General features: G+C 42.2%; 1 protein-coding gene across 1 annotated transcript; it reads left to right on the top strand.

The window, feature by feature from the left end:
• The first annotated feature begins 2,014 nt into the window (after positions 1–2,014).
• On the top strand, positions 2,015–19,099 carry CHRNA6 (cholinergic receptor nicotinic alpha 6 subunit). The gene is made up of 6 exons (XM_045879304.3): positions 2,015–2,244; positions 3,927–4,066; positions 13,661–13,705; positions 15,204–15,313; positions 15,405–16,380; positions 17,967–19,099. Exons 1-6 carry the CDS (start codon positions 2,166–2,168, stop codon positions 18,096–18,098), a joined length of 1,482 nt encoding a protein of 493 aa, XP_045735260.1. The 5' UTR covers positions 2,015–2,165; the 3' UTR covers positions 18,099–19,099.

The following is a 19,099-nucleotide window of genomic DNA, read 5'->3' on the forward strand; positions in this document are numbered from 1 at the left end:
AAGAAAATATAACACAAAGTCCTGTTAAACAGATAAATTTATCTTCTCTTCTGGAAGATGTTTCCATGCCCCAGTACCTGTCCTCTTGTAGCCACTGGAGCCTTCATTTTTTTTTTTTAAGATTTTATTTGTTTATTTGAGAGAGAGAGAGAGAGCACAGAAGTAGGGAGAGGGGCAGAGGGAGAGGGAGAAGCAGGTTCCCGCTAGGCAGGGAGCCCGATGCGGGTCTCGATCCCAGGACCCTGGATCAGGACCTGAGCCCAAGGCAGATGTGTAACCCACAGAGCCACCCAGACACCCCGACTTGGGCCTTCAGAATAGCAACTTTTCTCCAGTCAGCCCCTGAGCCTTCATTTTATTTTTCATGCTTTTTAACATGGACACGTTTTTCAGCATGTCAGGCAAGATGAGGAAGCGGATCTTGCTGCCACGGATGTACACCCACCCCAGCTGTGCCACTCGGCCTTCTCTGTATGTGAGTGTGATGTTGGACATCTGGCAGTTTATGTTGTCCTTGGTCTTAAAGAGCTTCCCATGATACACCTCGCCGGCTTGGTCTCACACGTCACAATGGGACCCTCAGCCCCGCATAGGACTACAATCGGCAAGCCATTTGATAGACATCTCAGCAGGAAGAGAGTTCTCACCGGCTCTGGCCTACTCTTCCTTCTGGGTGCGGAGGTAACTGGTAGCTGCGAAGGTGTGAGCCAAGCGAATGGCAGGGCCGTGCTCCTGGTAGTTCCTTTTTCAAATTTTCTGAGGGACTCCATACTGTTTTCCATAGCAGCTGCACTGATTTCCTTTTCTCCACACCCTCACCAACACTTGATATGTCTGGTCTTTTTGGGAATAACCATCCTAATAGGTGAGAGGTAAGATCTTACTGTGGTTGATTTGCATTTCCCTGCTGATCAGTGACTTTGAGAACCCTTTCGTAAACCTGTTGGACATTTGTATGTCTTCTTTGGAAAAATGTCTATTCAGGTCCGTTGCCCACTTTTTTTTTTTTTAAGATTTTATATTTTTATTTGACAGAGAGAGCGCACAAGCAGGGGGAGTGGGAGGCAGAGGGAGAGGGAGAAGCAGGCTCCCGGCCTAGCAGGGAGCCTGATGTGGGGCTCTATCCCAGGACCCTGAGATCATGACCTGAGCTGAGGTCAGTCGCTTAACCAACTGAGCCACCCAAGCGCCCCGAAGCCCACTTTTTAATTGGATATGTCTTGATATTGAGTTTTATGAGTTCCTTACATGTTTTGGATATTAATTCCTTATCAGACATATGGTCGCAAATACTTTCTCCCATTCTGCAGGTTGCTTTTTCATTTTGTTGTGGGTCTGTCTCCTCTTTAACCAACACCAAAATCTGACGAGAAGGCCCGGTTCATCAGAATCCTCTTGACACTAAACTTATAGAGGCAAGAAGAAACTTATAAGAAAGCCAGTTGATGACAAGGATGTTTCAATAATCATAGGGCTGTCCAGGTGACATCCTGTGTTCAGTACTCATCCCTCTGGTTCTCAGACAGCTAATCTCTGGTCCTGGATGGTGACTGCTGAGCTCAGAAAGACAAGACACCAGAAGCGCTGGAGTCAGATGAAATCAGATGAGTGCTGCTCGAAGCCACACTTATTAAGACAGGAAAGGAAACTCCTATTTTGGGAAGTTTTCTAATGACAAGGCTAAGCCTTGATTAACCAGAGAACTCAGTGAATAGAACACACTGTCTGGCACCCAGCACCTGCTTCCCTTGGACTTGGGGCTCAGTCAGAGGGTGTTTCTTCCCCCCAAGGAGGACTGCTGAGACTGTGCTACGTACGGAAAGCTCGAAGCCAGGCGATGTTTTCCATCCTCCCTCGGTCCTGCCTGCCCAGTGCTCCCTCACTGCTTCTCTTCACTGGTCTTGCATGAAGACAGATCTAGGGTGACAGGAAAGTGATGACTCATCTGACATCAGATTGAGTCCTTTTTATTTGCCCTTTTGTTGGCCTCAGGCTCTGATATTGGGAACATCCGTATTGCGCTTGTGAATGTTTTTATTGCACAGAAGAAACACGTGGATTGCAGTGGAACTCTGATGATGTAAAGGTCTGATGCGTGTGGCTGTCTGGTAGCTCTGTTTTCCACACTCCTTTGACTAGAAAAGAAATCAAAGTGAGTTTTAGTCATGCTGACCAGCAAGGGCCAGGGACTCCTTCCCTTTGGTTTGTGTCTCTGGTTGTGTATATTCATGCCTTGCTTGAAAGGTAGGTTTTATTTCTGCTTTATCTCATATCCTCTTTTCAGCTACATGTGTTTGCTCTTCTTTTCTAATTGTGCTTGATTGAGCAGAGATGAGGTATTCGATGTCTGAATATGCAGAGGGTCTGCAGAGGAATTACTGCAGTTATAACTGATAATTAATCTATTTCTTACTGGGTGGGTTTAACATGAGATTTAGGGGGTGGGGTGGGGAGGACAATGAAACCTTGTAAACTATACCTTATTTTATTGTCCCACTAAAAATATGGTGATAATAATGATGCAGTTTTCTATCCATCTCTGCCATGGGTATATTCACCTGATTTATTTGTATTTGTATTTAATATATATATATTTTTAACTGTGATTTGTTTGTTAGCTGATACTATGACTTATTCCGGGAACCCTTCCATTTTGAAGGTAATCATCATTGTTTTGGGAAGCATGTCATATTACTGTGCTGGAATGTGTCCTAAGAGTAAGATATTCATTTTAAAGTTAAGCCTTGGAAACAGACAGCTGCTATTCTGTGGAAGAAAACCACATTTCCACGTGCTGGTGGCTTTGCGGGGGCTTGCTCTTCAAGACTCATGGAGGGCTTATCTACAGCGTCTGGGGCGGCGGGTGGGAATGGGGTAATGGAGAGAATTGTTTCTTGTCTGTTTTATGTAGAAATATTTCTACCATTATTGATTATAGTGGCAAGAGTGCTGTTTTACATTTAAAGTTGTTCTTTCCTGCTGAAAGCTCAGTTTCAGTGTTTCCAAGTGCATTTGTCAAACTACTCTTTATTTAGTGATACAACAGCTATTTTTTGTTCATTTTTGCAGAATGAGTTTTCAGTCCCTTTAACTTTCTTTCAGGGTATAAATCCCTCTGGGAAATTTGTAGAACAGTATGTCAGATGTCAAATTTGGCTTCTATAAGGGAAAATATAGAGGGGTATTAATGAAATGAATTATGTCAAATGAAGGCAAGTAACCTTTTAATGCATTCTTGGAAAAATACAGACATACACATTAAGCTATTTAAGATTTAGTGACTGAAATGCTGTTATTTAAGAACGAATTTTGAATTCTTTTAAAACTATTTAAGTAAGTTTGCCTCAAAAACCTTGCACTTACACAAATCTCCAAAATAATTGAATTCAAAGCTGACTTTAAAAAGGAGTATGGCTTGTTAAGATCTTAATAAGATTACTAGTTATTTCAGTTTGCTTGGTGAAGTTTCCCCAGCTAAGCCCCTCACTGGTTGTAGAAACAGGTAGTTGGATCAGCGTTTTGACAAGAAAGGGCAGGACTCTTCCTTAATAACCAGAGCAGTAAGATCGTGAGCTATCCTCAGTGACATAAGCCACAATCGGAGTTCATGCTATCCCCTTGCATGTGTGGGGCATTAGACTTTTAAAAGTGCTCTTGCCAATATTATTTTATTTGCTATCACAGTTTTCTGGGACGTACGCATTCCCCTTGTGTCTTCAGGGCAGAGGTTACAAACCGAGGCCCAGAGGTACAGGTACATGGGCACAGGGCCAGTCTGCATGCGTGGACAGAACGCAGGGGCAGGAGGGCTCCGTTGGCTTGGACACCCCACTGCCCGCGTCACTTGGTGATGGCAGTGCCGGGACCTCCCCGTCCGCAAGCACCCTCTCTGCTTCTCTAACTCTTCCCTCTGTTTGGCCATGCAGGCTCTGCAGGCTGTGCCTCTGAAGAGAGACTCTTCCACAAACTGTTTTCTCATTATAACCAGTTCATCAGGCCTGTAGAAAATGTTTCTGATCCCGTCGCAGTGCATTTTGAAGTGGCCATTACACAGCTGGCCAATGTGGTAAGTGCTGCCAGTTCACTGCCTGTTCCCAGAGAAACCCTGACTCTGCGGTGGGGGTGGGGAGCAGAGCAATTCTCGACATTGTCCTAGTTATTGTATAGGGTAAATACAGAAATTTTAAAAACACGAATAAACACACATCTACATGAGCGCTGGCCCTGCAAAGCCTCCGGTTGGGAAGAAGACGCTTCCCCATTTATGCTGTAATTACTCACATCAAGGCAGTGTCTTTCTGGAAGTGCTTTCAGAGCGAGTTTATGAAACAAGGAGGCGAAGGGGAAGTTGAAGGGAGAATACAGAGGGAGCTAACTTCATTGTGCACCTATTATGCACCAGTCGCTGTGTCTACACTTAGTGGCTGTCATCTGCATTTTATAGCTGGAGGGAAGCTCAGTTAAGCAAACTTCTTAAGGTCGTACGACTAAAACATGGTGGAACTGAGAACTTAATCAAACCTGTCCGACTCCAAAGCTTATGTTTTTTTCATTCCATAAAAAAAGAATGGCTTTAAGTCTTCTACATTATGTAAGAAAGAAAAAAAAAATCACCTTCTTTCATATAGAATTCCATCCAGCCCTGAAAAAACAGATGGTAATTTGGAGTTCTTACTTTAATTTATTGCTACTATGTTCAAGGGCAAGTAGGACTGCAGTTCTTTCTTTTCTTTTTTTTTTAAGATTTTATTTATTTATTTGACAGAGAGAGAGACAGCGAGAGAGAGAACACAAGCAGGGGGAGTGGGAGAGGGAAAAGCAGGCTTCCCAAGGAGCAGGGAGCCCGATGTGGGACTTGATCCCAGGACACTGGGATCATGACCTGAGCCGAAGGCAGATGCTTAATGACTGAGCCACCCAGGCACCTGACTGCAGTTCTTTTTGAATAATCTTCATGCCCTAGTTGGCAGGAGAGGAGGTAGTGAGACCTGATACTATAACATAGAGCAGAGTTCTGGCTCCAAGACATGGGACGGGCTTGGACCAAATTCCAGGAATAGGCAGGCTCAGGAAGTAAGGGGAGCGTAAGCATCTGCAGAGAGACAAGAGTGCACAACAAAGGGAACCCCTTCATCAGTCCCAGCCAATGGATAAGGAAGGAGCCCTCCATCTTCCTAGGCTTTGCCCCGTGGGAATCAGTGGTGGCTCTCAAGGTTCACTGGGGAAAGACCTTCATTACAGATGTGAAGTCAGGGCCCACGATATTTCTCCGGTCCATGCTTCCTGGTGGACGAGGCTGACCCTGGCCTGGTCCTCTGGCTTCTGGCCCAAGTTGGAAATATGTATATACTGGTACATATTGGTTTAAAAAAAGTTATATGTTTTCTTTTGCTTAGATGGACCCGCTCATTCATTTAAAAAATATTTATTTGGTACCTATTCTGATCCTCTCTACCCCCAAAGAGTGTTATACTAGTTACTGGCCTCCTACTGGGCTGGGAGCCATAATTTGCTGTGGATTGGGTTGTTATAAAGTAAGTTTCACCTGAAGTCAGTCTATTTCACTGTACTTCAAATTCATGGTTGATAAACCCTTTCAGGACATTGTTCTGAGGATGGTGGGTGGGGACGGCAGATTACAGATTTTGACATTTGCATTTGGCTGCTATCAGAGATTTTAAAACATAACACGGCTTAAATAAAACAAGTTTATATCTTTCTTATGTAACATAAATCTAAAGGTTAACAGTTTAGGAGGTTTACACCAGGTGGCTTCATGGTGTTACTGATTGCACCACGGTGTTGGGTTGCTCAGGTTAGACACTGCACAACATCCAGGGGATGCCAATCACATGGACCATGATGCTTAAAGCATAAACCGTGCATGGTGGCAGTGAGCAAAGTTCCCATCTTTCTATTTCATCATGTGCTTTCTTCCCTCAGTGTTGGCAAGGTAACTGCTGATTTCACTCATCATATTCACACCCTTGGTAATAAGCAGGAGGAAGGGAGAAGGGCACATAACAGACATCTGTGGCTTCCTTGAGGAGTTTTCTTAGAAGTCCTACTACATCCTTAGCTTCCTATCTCACTGACAACCTCTGGCTGTAAGGGAGGCTTAGGAAATTTAGTTTTTTAAGTTGAATTTTATTTACCGAAATAATCGTAGATTCATATGCAGTTGTAAGAAATAATAGAAAGATCCCTTGTACACTTTGCCCAGTTTCCCCAGTGGCACCCACTAATGTCTTCCATTTCTAAAATTTTGTCATTTCGAGAAAGTTATATAAAAACGCAATAATATAGTATGTAATCTTGTGGGATTGGCTTTTCCACTCAGTATAATTTTCTGGACACTCATGCCAGTTGTTGATTGTATCAATAGTTCATTTCTTCTTGGTGTGGGGTAATATTCCGTGGTACTTATGCACTGCAGTTTATTTCACTTTTCGTTGGTTGAAGAACATTTGGGTTGATTCCAGTTTTGTTCTATTACAAATAAAAGTGCTATGTACATTTGGGTATAGGTTTTTGTGCGAATGTAAATCTTTATTTCTCTGGGATAAACCTCCAGGTGTGCAATTGCTGGGTCATGTGGTAGTTGCATGTTTAGTTTTTTTAAGAAACTGCCAAAATGCTTTCCAGAGTAGATCTATCCTTTTTCATTCCTACCAGCAATATATAAGTGATCCCGTTTATTCCCATCTTCACCAATATTTGGTGGTGTCACTATTTTTTATTTTAGCCATTCTAATAGGTATACAATGATATCTCATTGTAGTTTTAATATGCATTTTCCTAATGACTAATGATATAGAACATCTTTTCATGGGCTTATTTTCCATCTGTATATCCTCTTTGGCGAAATGTTTGTTCATAGTTTTTGCCCATTTTCTAATTGGATTGTTTGATTTTTTTTTTTTAACTGTTCAGTGTTGAGAGTTCTTGCTATATTTTAGATACTAATACTTTGCCAGATATGTGGTTTGTAAATACAGTTGACCTTTGAATAATGCAGGGGTTAGGGGTGCCAGCCCCTACCATAGTCAAAATTCTTCATATAACTTTTGACTCCTCCAAAACCTAACTATTAATGGTCTACTGTTGACCTGAAGCCTTACTGATTACATAAACACTTGATTAACACATATTTTATATGTTATGTGTGTTATATTCTGTATTCTTACAATAAAGGAAGAGAAAATAAAATGTTATTAAATCATGAGGAAGAGAAAATACATTTACAGCACAGTGCCATAAAAATTCTACGTGTAAGTGGGCCTGCACAGTTCAAACCTGTGTATTCAAGGGTCAGCTATATTTCACCCTAGTTTGTAGCTTCTCTTTTCATCTTTTTCATGTGGGCTTTCACTCAAACTTTTCCATTTTGATGAGGTCCAGTTTTCAATTCTTCCTTTTATGTGTTGTGCTTTTGATATTAAGCCTAAGAATTCTTTGCCTAATTGCAGATCCCAGAGATTTCCTTTTATTTTTTTCCTTAAAGCTTTATTTATGTTTTACATTTAAGACTGTTATCCATTTTGAGTTAATTTTTAATTTTTGTATAAAATGTGAGGCTTGTTCTTTTGGGCAGGGGGTGGTCTGTGGTATCTAATTGCTCCAGAATCATTTGTTGAAAAAGCTATCCCTTTTTCCATTGAGTTGGCTTTGCACCTTTGTGAAAAATCAGTTGAGTGTATTTGTGTGGGTCTATTGCAGGGTCCTCTGTTCCATCCCATTGATCTCTGTGACTAGCCCTCCACCAATACCACCCAGTCTTGATTACTGTAGCTGTATAGTAAGTCTTTTTTTTTTTTTTTTAAGATTTATTTATTTATTTGAGAGAGAGAGAACAGAAGCAGGGAGAGGGGCAGAGGGACGGGGGAGGCAGACTCCCCACTGAGCAGGGAGGCTGTGGAGGACTTGATCCCAGGATCTGAGCTAATGGCTAACATTAACCAGCTAAGCCACCCAGGCACCCAGTAATTCTTAGTACTGGCCAGAGTGATTCCTGCCACCTTATTCTTCTTTGTCAAAATTATATTAGCTATTCTGGGGCTTAAGCCTTAGAAGAAGCTGCCTATATATACAAAAAACCTTGCTGGGATTTTGAAAGGAATTGCATTACATCTATAGATTAATTTGGGGAGAAGTGACATTTTCACTGTTGTATAATCTTCCAACCCATGAATGCAAGATATTTCTCCATTTATTTAGCTCTTTTTTTCATCAGCATTCTGTAATTTTCAGCATACAGATCCTGTTTATGCATTATTATGTGAATATGTAAGTATTTTGTTTTATTTGAAGCAATTGAAAATAATGTGCTTTTGGGGCGCCTGGGTGACTCAGTCGTTAAGCGTCTGCCTTCAGCTCAGGTCATGATCCCAGGGTCCTGGGATCGAGTCCCACATCGGGCTCCCTGCTCGGCGGGAAGCCTGCTTCTCCCTCTCCCACTCCCCCTGCTTGTGTTCCTGCTCTCGCTGTCTCTCTCTCTGTCAAATAAATAAAATCTTAAAAAAAAAAAAAAAGAAAAGAATGTGCTTTTAATTTTGGTTTCTCCATGTTCATTGTTAGTATATGGAAATTAAATTGATTTTTGTATATTGATCTTGTATCCTGAGATCTAGCTGATTAGTTTCAGTATTTTTATAGATTCCATGGATTTTCTATGTAGGCAACCATGTCATATGCAAATAGAGATAGTTTTATTTCTTCCTTTTTAATCTGTGCCTTTCCCCCCCCTTTTTCTTGCCTTATTGCATTGATTAGAATTTCTAGTACTGTGTTGAATGAAAGTGGTGAGAGTGGACATCTTTGCCTTGTTCTCAATCTTAAGGAAAAAGCATTCAGTCCTTCACTATTTAGTGTAATGATAGCTGTAGGCGTTTTATAGAGGTTTTCATTAAGTTGAGGAAGTTCTTTATTCCCAGTTTTCAGAGAGTTTTTATCATGAGTTGATGTTGAATTTTTGTTAAATGCTTTTTCTGCATCAATGGATATGGTCACATAATTTTTCTTCTTTACCTTGTTGATATGGTAAATTACAATGATTGATTTTTGAATGTTGAACCAGTCTTACATCTCATTTAATCATGGTGGATAACTTTTTATATATTGTTGGATTCAGTTTGCTCTGTAGTTTTCTTTTTTTGTACTGTCTTTGGGTTTTGTGTCAGGATAACACTTCATAAAAAATATTTGGAATTGTTCCATCCTCTTCTATGTTCTGGAAGAGATTGTATAAAATTGATATTAGTTCTTCTTTACATAGTTGGTAGAATTCTCCAGGGGAATTTACTAGATCTAGAGGTTTCTTTTCCAGGAGTTTTTAACTGTAAATTCAATTTTTTAAAATGGCTATAGGCTATTCAGACTGTCAATTTCATCTTCTTTGAATTTGGATAATTTGTGGCTTTTGAGGTTTTAATCCACTTCTTTTAAATTTTTGAATGTATGATAAAGTTGTTTATAGTATTGTCTATTCTTTGTAATGGCTACAGGATCTCTGGTGCTCCTATTTCATTTCTGATGTTGGTGAGTTGTGTCTTTGTTTTTATTTTTGTCAATCTTGCTACAAGGTCATCAATTTTGTTGTTTTTTTCCCCCAAAGAATCAGCTTTTGTTTCACTGATTTTTCTCTATTGTTTTCCTTTTCAATTTTATTGATTTCTACTCTTTTTTTTTTAAGTTTATTTGTTTATTTAAGTAATCTTTACATCCACCTTGGGGCTCGAACTCACAACCCCAAGATCAAGATTTGCATGCTCCAATGATTGAGCCAGCCAGGTGCCCCATAATTTCTACCCTTATCTTTATTTTTCCTTCCTTATGCTTGCTTTGGGTTCATTTTGTGCTTCTTTTCCAATTTCTTGAAGTAGAAACTTGGATTATTGATTTGAGATCTTTCCTTATTTATAATGTAAGCATATAATGCTACAATTTTATTTTCAGCACTGTTTTTTAGCTATGTCCTTCATGTCTTGATATGTTGTGTTTTGATTTTCATTTAGTTCTATGTATTTTTAAAAATCTCCTTTGAGGGGCACCTGGGCGGCTCAGTCGGTTAAGCATCTGACTCTTGATTTCGGTTCAAGTCATGATTTCAGGGTTGTAAAATCAAACCCTGCATGGGACTACGTGCTCAGTGCAGAGTCTGCTTGGGATTCTCTTTCTCCATCTCCCTCTGCCCCTCCCCCTGCTCATGTGCACACATGTGTTCTTTCTCTCTCAAATAAATAAATAAAATCTTAAAAAAAAAAATCTCCTTTGAGACATCCTCTTTGACCCATGGATTATTTAGAAGAGTATTGTTTAGTTCCTATGGGTTTAGAGATGTTCCTGTTGTCTTTTTGTTATTGATTTCTAGTTTGATTCCATTATGGTCAGAAAACACACTGTATATTTTCAATTCTTTTAAATTTTATGAGGTTTATTTTATGGCCCATGATAAAAATGTGGTTTATTATCTTGGTTAATATTCCATGCATGCTTGAAAAATATTCTGTATTCTGCTGTATTCTGCTGTTTTGAGTGAAGTGTTCTATATATGTCAGTTAGATCCTGTTGATTGATTATGTTCTTCAGATCTTCTCTATTTTTGTTGATTTTCTGTCTAGTGGTTCTACTGGGTGCTAAGGGAGGTGGAGTTGAAGTCTCCAACTATAATAGGGGGTTTGTTCCTTCTTTCAGCTTTATCAATTTTTGTTTCATGTAATTGAAGACTATTGTTTGGTGTGTATACAGTTAGGATTATTATGTCTTCCTGGTGAATTGATCCTTCTAGCATTATGTAATGTCCCTCGTTGCCTATACTAACTGTTTTTTCTGAAATCTACTTTGTCAGATATTAATGTAGCCATTCTCATTGGTGTATTAGAGGCCACCTGTTCTCGGGTGGGGCACCAAAAGTCCCTGTGGATCATATTCATTGTTGTCCTTGAGCCATGGTGAGCTCTGGGGATGGCTCTGTGATGTAGGACAGCCAGGATGCACGACCACCAACTCCCTTCTCAAAGTCTCTAGGCCTCTTGCTGCTCTACCTAGAAGTGTTTTTCTGCCATACAGAATGACTCTGGGTGGATGATCTTTCAATGTTAGAGCACATCTGCTGTCCTCCCAACAGTGATTCAAGACAAAGCCCCTGTCTAGTGTTTTGATGGCCTCCCATATCTGAAATGACAAACTTAAAGGCCTTTAAAGTGTAGTCCACCTGGCCTTTCTGATCTCAGTCTCCGCTGCTCCGGAAGCTAATCAGTTTGAAATTGTAACTCCAATCCTTTGATTCAGGCAGGGTTCCAACTAATTTATTTTCCCAAGAAAGAGATACAGGGCAATGGTCCCAGGAATGTGGAATGGTATTGTGGGTCTCTGGCCTCCTCCAGCTGGGCTGTCTGATGGTAGTGCCCATGAGCATCAGTGTGGTTTGGAATTGGGTGGAGAACAAGACTTGCCAGAACAAGTCCTGATCCATAAAGTTGGCTGACGCCCCTGAGGATGTCCACACCACCCGGAGCCTCACCAGCCTGTGGATGTGTTGGGGGGGAGACAGAGATGTTGTCGGGATGATATTGCCAACAGATTTGAATGATTTGAACACAGTGTACTAGTTCACAGTGTACACTAGTTCTATCACCACGTATACTAGTGTACAGAGAGGATGCAGTCTTTGGAAGATCCTTAAGACATTTACCCTTAAGACCTTCCTGGACTGCATCGTTCGTCCATTCTTGATTGGCAGCCAACGGATTTATTGACATGGCCTCTGCTGGAATCTCTAGGTCACAACATAACTTTGAAAGCAGAAGGCATCAGCCTTAGGCTTGGGTGATTATAAAGCCATGGACTGCTTGGTCAATGGATAGGTATAGCCTCTTTTTTTTTTCTTTTCCTGGCTAATAGGAAACCATGAATGTAACTCCTTTTGTTGACCTTTTAAAACCCTGGGGCTTACTATGACTTGACACAAACCCATTTGAAGGAGGAAGCTTGGCAGGGGAGGTTGTGAAGTACAGAGCAGCTCAGGGAGAAAGAGCCGATTGGTGTCTGAGTCCTGGCCACAGCTCTGTCAACTACAGTTGAATTCATTTACTCTTGGGGTGTCCATGTGTCTTGTAAAGCAAGGTTGGTACTTTTTTTTTTTTAAAGATTTTATTTATTTATTTAAGAGAGAGAGCAAGAGAGAGAACACAAACGATGGGGAGGGGCAGAGGGAGAAGGAGAAGGAGACTCCCCACTGAGCAGGGAGCCCAACATGGGGCTCGATCCAGGACCCCGAGATCATGACCTGAGCCAAAGGCAGACACTTAATCAACTGAGCCACCCAAGTGCTCCAGTTGGTAAGTTTTGGGAACGCATTGTTGGCCACTGGGAACACCCAATACCTTCCAAGCTGTTGTGCTGTAAGGTTGTTGAAAGTTCTGGATATGTCTTCAGTTTTCCCACTGAAGGCTGGTAGCTGCTTAGGAACACATATTTGGGATTTAGGCCTGAAATGTTTTCTTCCTGATAGCTCCATGACTCCTTTCAGGCCATTTAGGTACCAGCTTAAACTACCTCCTCAGAGAAGCCTTCTTTGACCATTCTGTCTAAAACAGATGTGTGAGCATATATGTATGCACATATGTATGCACACATACACACATGCACACACACACCACTCCATCCCTCTCTATTTTTCTTCACAGGACTTATAACTATCATACATTATATTATATATCTATTATTGATTTTTTTATCTCCCCAATTAACAGTTTAGACACATGAAGGTAGGGAATTTTTCCACCTGTTTACTGCTGCAGTCCCAGCATTTATAGAGCACATAATAAGTACTCAATAAATATTCAAGTAATGAATGATTGAAGCAATCAGCATGGCTTGGATGAGAATTGGGATGTGTTGCAATGGAGTGGTAGGTCCCAGCTGGGAAACTCCATGGTGAACTGAGGCTGACATTTCAAGGGGCAATTGGGCTCAGGACTCAGAGCCTAGAGAGTGCCGAGCACAGTTGAGGAAGGGAGGTTTTCAAGGACTGGGGATGAAGATGGTAAAATCAATGAACCAGGGTCTGATACCCATCACCATCTGCAGTTCTTCCCCTCCCTCCTTCCCACTGCCCCTTCTCTTCCTTCTTTCATGGAATCAGAAACCTTTACAGGCTGTGGTGATCAGAAAGGCTTCACAAGGGGTGCTGGGTGGCTCAGTCAGTTAAGCAGCTGCCTTTAGCTCAGGTCATGATCCTGGAGTCCCGGGATTGGGACTGAGCCCCTGTCGGGCTCCCTGCTCAGCAGGGAGTCTGCTTCTCCCTCTCCCTCTGCTCCTCCCCCTGCTCATGCTCTCTCTCACTCTCTCTCAAATAAATAAATAAAATCTTTAAAAAAAAAGAAAAAAGGAAGGTTTCACAGAAGAGGTGAGACTCAAATCAGATTTGAAAGACAGTCTTTAAGCCACATTTTTTCTCAGAGTCAACAGGGTTGGAACCAGATGTGAAAATATCATATTTCTGGTTGTATTTTATAAGTTGCTTTTTCAGTCCTCTTTGTTTTCCTCTGTTAGTATAAATAACTCAGATTTGGCTCTCTCTTATTATAATTCTTGTTCTAAGATCCACCTTAATTAGCAAGTACATTTAAGGCTAAAAAATATTATTTCTTTTTCCCAGGATGAAGTAAACCAGATCATGGAAACCAATCTGTGGCTACGTCACGTATGTGTCCTTCCTTTGGACGTGTCTTACTCATGTGCCAGGCTAACAATGTCTAATGGATAAATTTCACTAGCATTCCCTCTTTCCATTTCCAAATTATGACAGAGCATAAAATATTATCTGTCTCCAAAGCCTAAAATTCAGCTCTGATAACAGCTGCTTGATGCAAACTTCACAGGTGCAGAAACATAGTGATAAAATTCTCTGGGACACAGAGACCTGTCCCTTCTGGTTTCTGCCCTCAAGTCTCCTATTTTTATCTGTAACTTGAGCCCCAGAGTCAGATGCTTGCCCACTCTTTGATCCTGTTGCACCAGGCCTAAGGAAGTCAGGAACTGAATATGAGAGCCCCTGGGTTAGATTCCCACTAGCGGGTTTTATCAGTTATACCATCTCATGCGTCCTTCTTGCCTTGATCTTTTACACAGACTTTGTAACAAACTCATCATCGTACACTTAAACTATCTTTTTTTTTTTAAAAAAGATTTTATTTATTTATTTGAGAGAGAATGAGAGAGAGCAAGCACATGAGAGGGGGGAGGGTCAGAGGGAGAAGCAGACTCCCCACTGAGCAGGGAGCCCGATGCGGGACTCGATCCTGGGACTCCAGGATCATGACCTGAGCCGAAGGCAGTCGCTTAACCAACTGAGCCACCCAGGCGCCCAAATTATCTTTTTAATATTAGAAATGAGTTGCTACTCCAGTGTGAATATAGTCTATGGAACATAGAAGTTGAGTTTATAAACTTGGCCAGCTAATTAATAATATAGTTAATTATCTAAGTCATATTTGCCAAAATCAGCTCAGCTACCTAGCCGCCTATTCCACATGGATTTATTCTCTCAACTTTTGGTAGAAACCAATGTATTCTTGGGCGCCTGGGTGGCTCAGTTGGTTAAACTTCTGCTCAGGTCATGATCCCAGGGTTGAGGGATCGAGTCTGCATTGCTCCCTGTTCAGCGAGGAGTCTGCTTCTCCCTCTGCCCCTTCCCCTGCTTGTTCTCTCCTTCCCTCCCTCTCTCTCTCACACACACACACAAAGAAAGACATCAATGTACTTTTTATTTATTTTTATTTATTTTTAAAGATCTTATTTATTTATTTGTGAGAGAGAATGAGAGACAGAGAGCATGAGAGGGAGGAGGGTCAGAGGGAGAAGCAGACTCCCCGCTGAGCAGGGAGCCCGATGCGGGACTCGATTCCAGGACTCCAGGATCATGACCTGAGCCGAAGGCAGTCGCTTAACCGACTGAGCCACCCAGGCGCCCATTTTTATTTATTTTTTTAAGTAGGCTCCATGCCCAGTGTGGGGCTTGAACTCATGACCCTGAGATCAAGAGTTGCATGCTCTACTGACTGAGCCAGCCAGGTGCCTTCTAATGTACTCTTTAAATTAGAACTTACTTTTTCAAAAAAACCCTGCTAAACGAACATAGAATTAACATTGGAAGAAAGTTACTAAGAATTTTTTATTCAACTGACTTCTTCTGCCTTTAGATCTGGAATGATTATAAATTGCGCTGGGACCCAGTGGAATATGATGGCATTGAGACTCTACGTGTTCCTGCGGATAAGATCTGGAAGCCTGACATTGTTCTCTACAACAAGTATGGGCTTTTGGCAGCAGTTGTCTCTTTCCAAAGTTGCCTTCGGTACAGCAAAGGGGGTGTTACTAATGGTGTCTAGTTTATTTTGCAGTGCTGTTGGCGATTTTCAAGTCGAAGGCAAGACAAAAGCTCTTCTTAAATATGATGGCATGATAACCTGGACTCCTCCAGCTATTTTCAAGAGTTCCTGTCCTATGGATATCACTTTTTTCCCTTTTGATCATCAAAATTGTTCCCTGAAATTTGGTTCCTGGACATATGACAAAGCTGAAATTGATCTTCTAATCATTGGATCTAAAGTGGATATGAATGATTTTTGGGAAAACAGCGAATGGGAAATTGTTGATGCTTCTGGCTACAAGCATGACATAAAATACAACTGTTGTGAGGAGATATACACAGATATAACCTATTCTTTTTACATTAGAAGATTGCCGATGTTTTATACCATTAATCTGATCATCCCCTGTCTCTTTATTTCATTTCTAACCGTGCTGGTCTTTTATCTTCCTTCTGATTGTGGTGAAAAGGTGACACTTTGTATTTCAGTTCTGCTTTCTCTGACTGTGTTTTTGCTGGTAATCACGGAAACCATCCCGTCCACGTCTCTTGTGATCCCACTGGTGGGTGAGTACCTACTATTCACCATGATCTTTGTCACCCTGTCCATTGTGGTGACTGTGTTCGTGTTGAACATACATTATCGCACCCCAACAACACACACCATGCCCAAGTGGGTGAAGACGGTTTTCCTCCAGCTGTTACCCCAGATCCTGATGATGAGGAGGCCTCTGGACAAGATGAGGGAGACAAGTTCTGATAAAAACTCCAAAGGTATTTCCAGTAGGTCCACCAAAGTCAACTTTGATCATTGCAGAGAGACCAAAGTTCCTAAAGCATGCTGCCGCTGTCCTAAATCAGGTGAGCTTGCCGCCGGCAAGAGATCAAGTCATCAGCCTTTACAATGGATGACTGCGAATTCAGAGCGCTCGCCTGATGTCGAAGATGTAATTAATAGTGTTCAATTCATAGCAGAAAACATGAAGAGCCAAAATGAAACAAAGGAGGTAGGTACCTGGCTCTGCTGGCCTGTCCACCCGTAGCAGGCTTAGAGGCACTTTATAGAGCAGGGTGGATCTTCAGTGTGAGTTCTGTTTCCAAGATGGTCAGGGAGCATTACTCTAAGACCGAGCTTGGTTATTATGCAGTTATGGGTGAAGTGGCCTGGGGGTTGGGTGGAGTAAACCATAGTCTCATTGCAAACCTCCACCTCTGAAAATGTTAACTCCAGTGAAATCTGGTTAAAATAAACATTCAGGACAACCTTGGTTAATGAAAGTGTTTCTTAAAAACAGTGGCAGAGGGAAGGGTGAATGGGGAGATCTGCCCCTCCGAGCAGCCTGCAGTCTGAGAGTACTGGTGGAGGGGACTGAGTCTGCGATTCCAACCCCACTTATTCTACAGGAGAGGGATTTAGGTGTGGACTGAATGAGCCTCAGGGATATTTTTAGCATCAACATTGTCTGCTTTTGTTGCCCAGAATAGCAGCAAGGACCTCCCCCAGCCTCCAAAGAGAGAGCTCAAGAAAATCATGCCAGTTTTCCATTTCATCTGGATGACTAGCTGAGGGCATCTGAAAACCTGTGTCAGGTGTCTGGGTTTGACTTCATACCGCAGCTGCCGGCATCCATATCTCCTAGTGAAAGGTTGTCTCGAGACCCGAAGTCTGCCCCATTGGTGCAGGGGACGATCCTGTGATTGCGAGTCACAAGGCAGGGGTGGGGGATGTATCATGGGACAGGTGAGCCCAGAATTGTACCTTCATGGTGACACCTTCATAAAATGGAGGGAAGAGTTGTTGACTTAAACACCACTGGGTAGGGCCCTCAAGACACCACCTGAGACGTAGGCCTCAGGCATAAGTTGGAGGCATAATCAATTGGAAGCCAGAATCTGGAAGTGTTACAGGATTTTTTCTCCATCGGAGCCCACGGTTCTTGGTCATGTTGCTGTTTTAATCTGATTGACCCTTCCCGTGCCTGTCGTCCAATCAGGTTTCTGTCATATGGGAAAGGGTGGAGGGCTCCTTCCAGGGTGTGGTAAAATCCTTTTAAGGGGGGTTCCTTTTAGGGTGAAGGGGGGGGCTGGTCCCCGCCTGCCTGCCTTCCAACTGTACTTCATCAGAACGACATGAGAAATGCAATGAACTCCCCACAACCAGCATGACTTTGCAGTCTCGAGGGCTGCCTATTCCTGAGAAGGGGGCCCTCCATCATTCCTCACGTCCTGCACCCCCTGCCCCAAACCCATTTCCCAGACCTGCCAAGGAGTCAAAATATCCAGTGGTGCCAATGGCAAAAGTTGAGCTCTCTGAGCAAAAGTTGAGCTATCTCGGGAATGCTTTTTGCGGGAAAAGCCCTTTGTGCTCACTAGGTAGCCATCTGCATGAGGCATGGAAGGGCGCATCCACGCTCTTCAAAGTTCTGTGAACTATACAGGCGACATGGCTTAACCAGGTTAAAACCAATATTTGCTTTAAAAATTGCCAGAGAAGTCTTCTTTGAAAAGGAAGCAGCTTATTTATGAGACAAAGCACATTCTCTATGGTTTCAATATATTTTTAAATTTTTTTTACTTTTTGTTTGCCTTTCAGGTAGAAGATGACTGGAAATACGTGGCCATGGTGGTGGACAGGGTATTTCTTTGGGTGTTTATATTTGTCTGTGTGTTTGGAACTGCGGGGCTATTTCTACAGCCGCTGCTAGGGAACACAGGAAAGTCTTAAGGATGTATTTTCCTTTTAGCTTTTGAAACTTACAGATGCTGTATTTGTTCTTTGTTCCCGACCATCAGGAAAGGGATATAAAGCTTTCCATCCAAGTCCCCCATATACTGAAGCTGATGGCTAGATGGAAAAAGAGGACTTTATTGCAAATCGGGAGGCTGAATGCCCTCCTTTGTAGCACGGAGGAGTACTTTAAGATGTTTTATAACACTGGAGCCCAGAGTTGGCAGCACCCACAGGCTTCTCTTCTCTGTACATGTCTGACTTCCAGGGACACGAATGACCCATAATACAGTGAGCCATGTAATCAACATCGAGCCATGCTAAAAAGGGGTACTCTTGTACCTCCAGTTTCCACTGCTTATCATCCAGACAGGAAACTCCAGCTTGTACCTTGCAGCAGCGCTTAGGAACTATTACACGCTTGCTTTCTTAGGCATGCCTCTGGGTTGTACTCAGACACGTCAGCATTATTTTATATATTAATTGGCAAAAAGTAATAGCAGGTCATCAGGGTGTAGCTCAGCAGGCTGCGTCGAATTAGCATTCCTCGGGCAAGAAACTGGAGTGGTAACCCAGCACTGTGCTGGGCATTGAGAAGGCAACAAAATAGGTCCTGTCCAAAAGCACTTGCAGCTTTTTGGGAGAAGTCATAAACACCAAACACCAAGATCTCCGGGACCAGGTAGCGCGTGGGGAATGTGACTAGAGCAGCTGGAGGAGGAGAGCTCGACACGCTGTGGCCTCGCAAACGTGAAGTAACTTCTGCTGTGGGTTAAAGAGCTGGCTGCCCTTGTCAGCTGTTTCCATTTGTTCGTTGTAGCTGAGACTCCAGACAAAGTTATTTCTTCCGTAAGAAATTGTGTTCTGGTACCTTTTGGAGCAATACCTTTTCTGAGAGGGACACTTTGGGAATTCTGTTTCATTCCACTCTAATTTATCTGCATATTTGTTATATTTAAAAAATGTATTTCGAAGCAGAAAAAAATAAATCTACTTAA

Source organism: Mirounga angustirostris, unplaced genomic scaffold, assembly GCF_029215605.1.
Source record: "Mirounga angustirostris isolate CCGP_5_RB_7025 unplaced genomic scaffold, mMirAng1.0.hap1 SCAF_2, whole genome shotgun sequence".
Lineage (NCBI taxonomy): Eukaryota > Metazoa > Chordata > Mammalia > Carnivora > Phocidae > Mirounga > Mirounga angustirostris.

Excerpts from the sequence above, each read along its gene's own strand:
- CHRNA6 (XM_045879304.3), top strand. The coding sequence starts at position 2,166 with ATGCTGACCAGCAAGGGCCAGGGACTCCTTCCCTTTGGTTTGTGTCTC. Across the intron at positions 13,706-15,203 it reads CCAATCTGTGGCTACGTCAC|ATCTGGAATGATTATAAATT; the intron begins GTATGTGTCCTT and ends TTCTGCCTTTAG. Across the intron at positions 15,314-15,404 it reads GACATTGTTCTCTACAACAA|TGCTGTTGGCGATTTTCAAG; the intron begins GTATGGGCTTTT and ends TTTATTTTGCAG.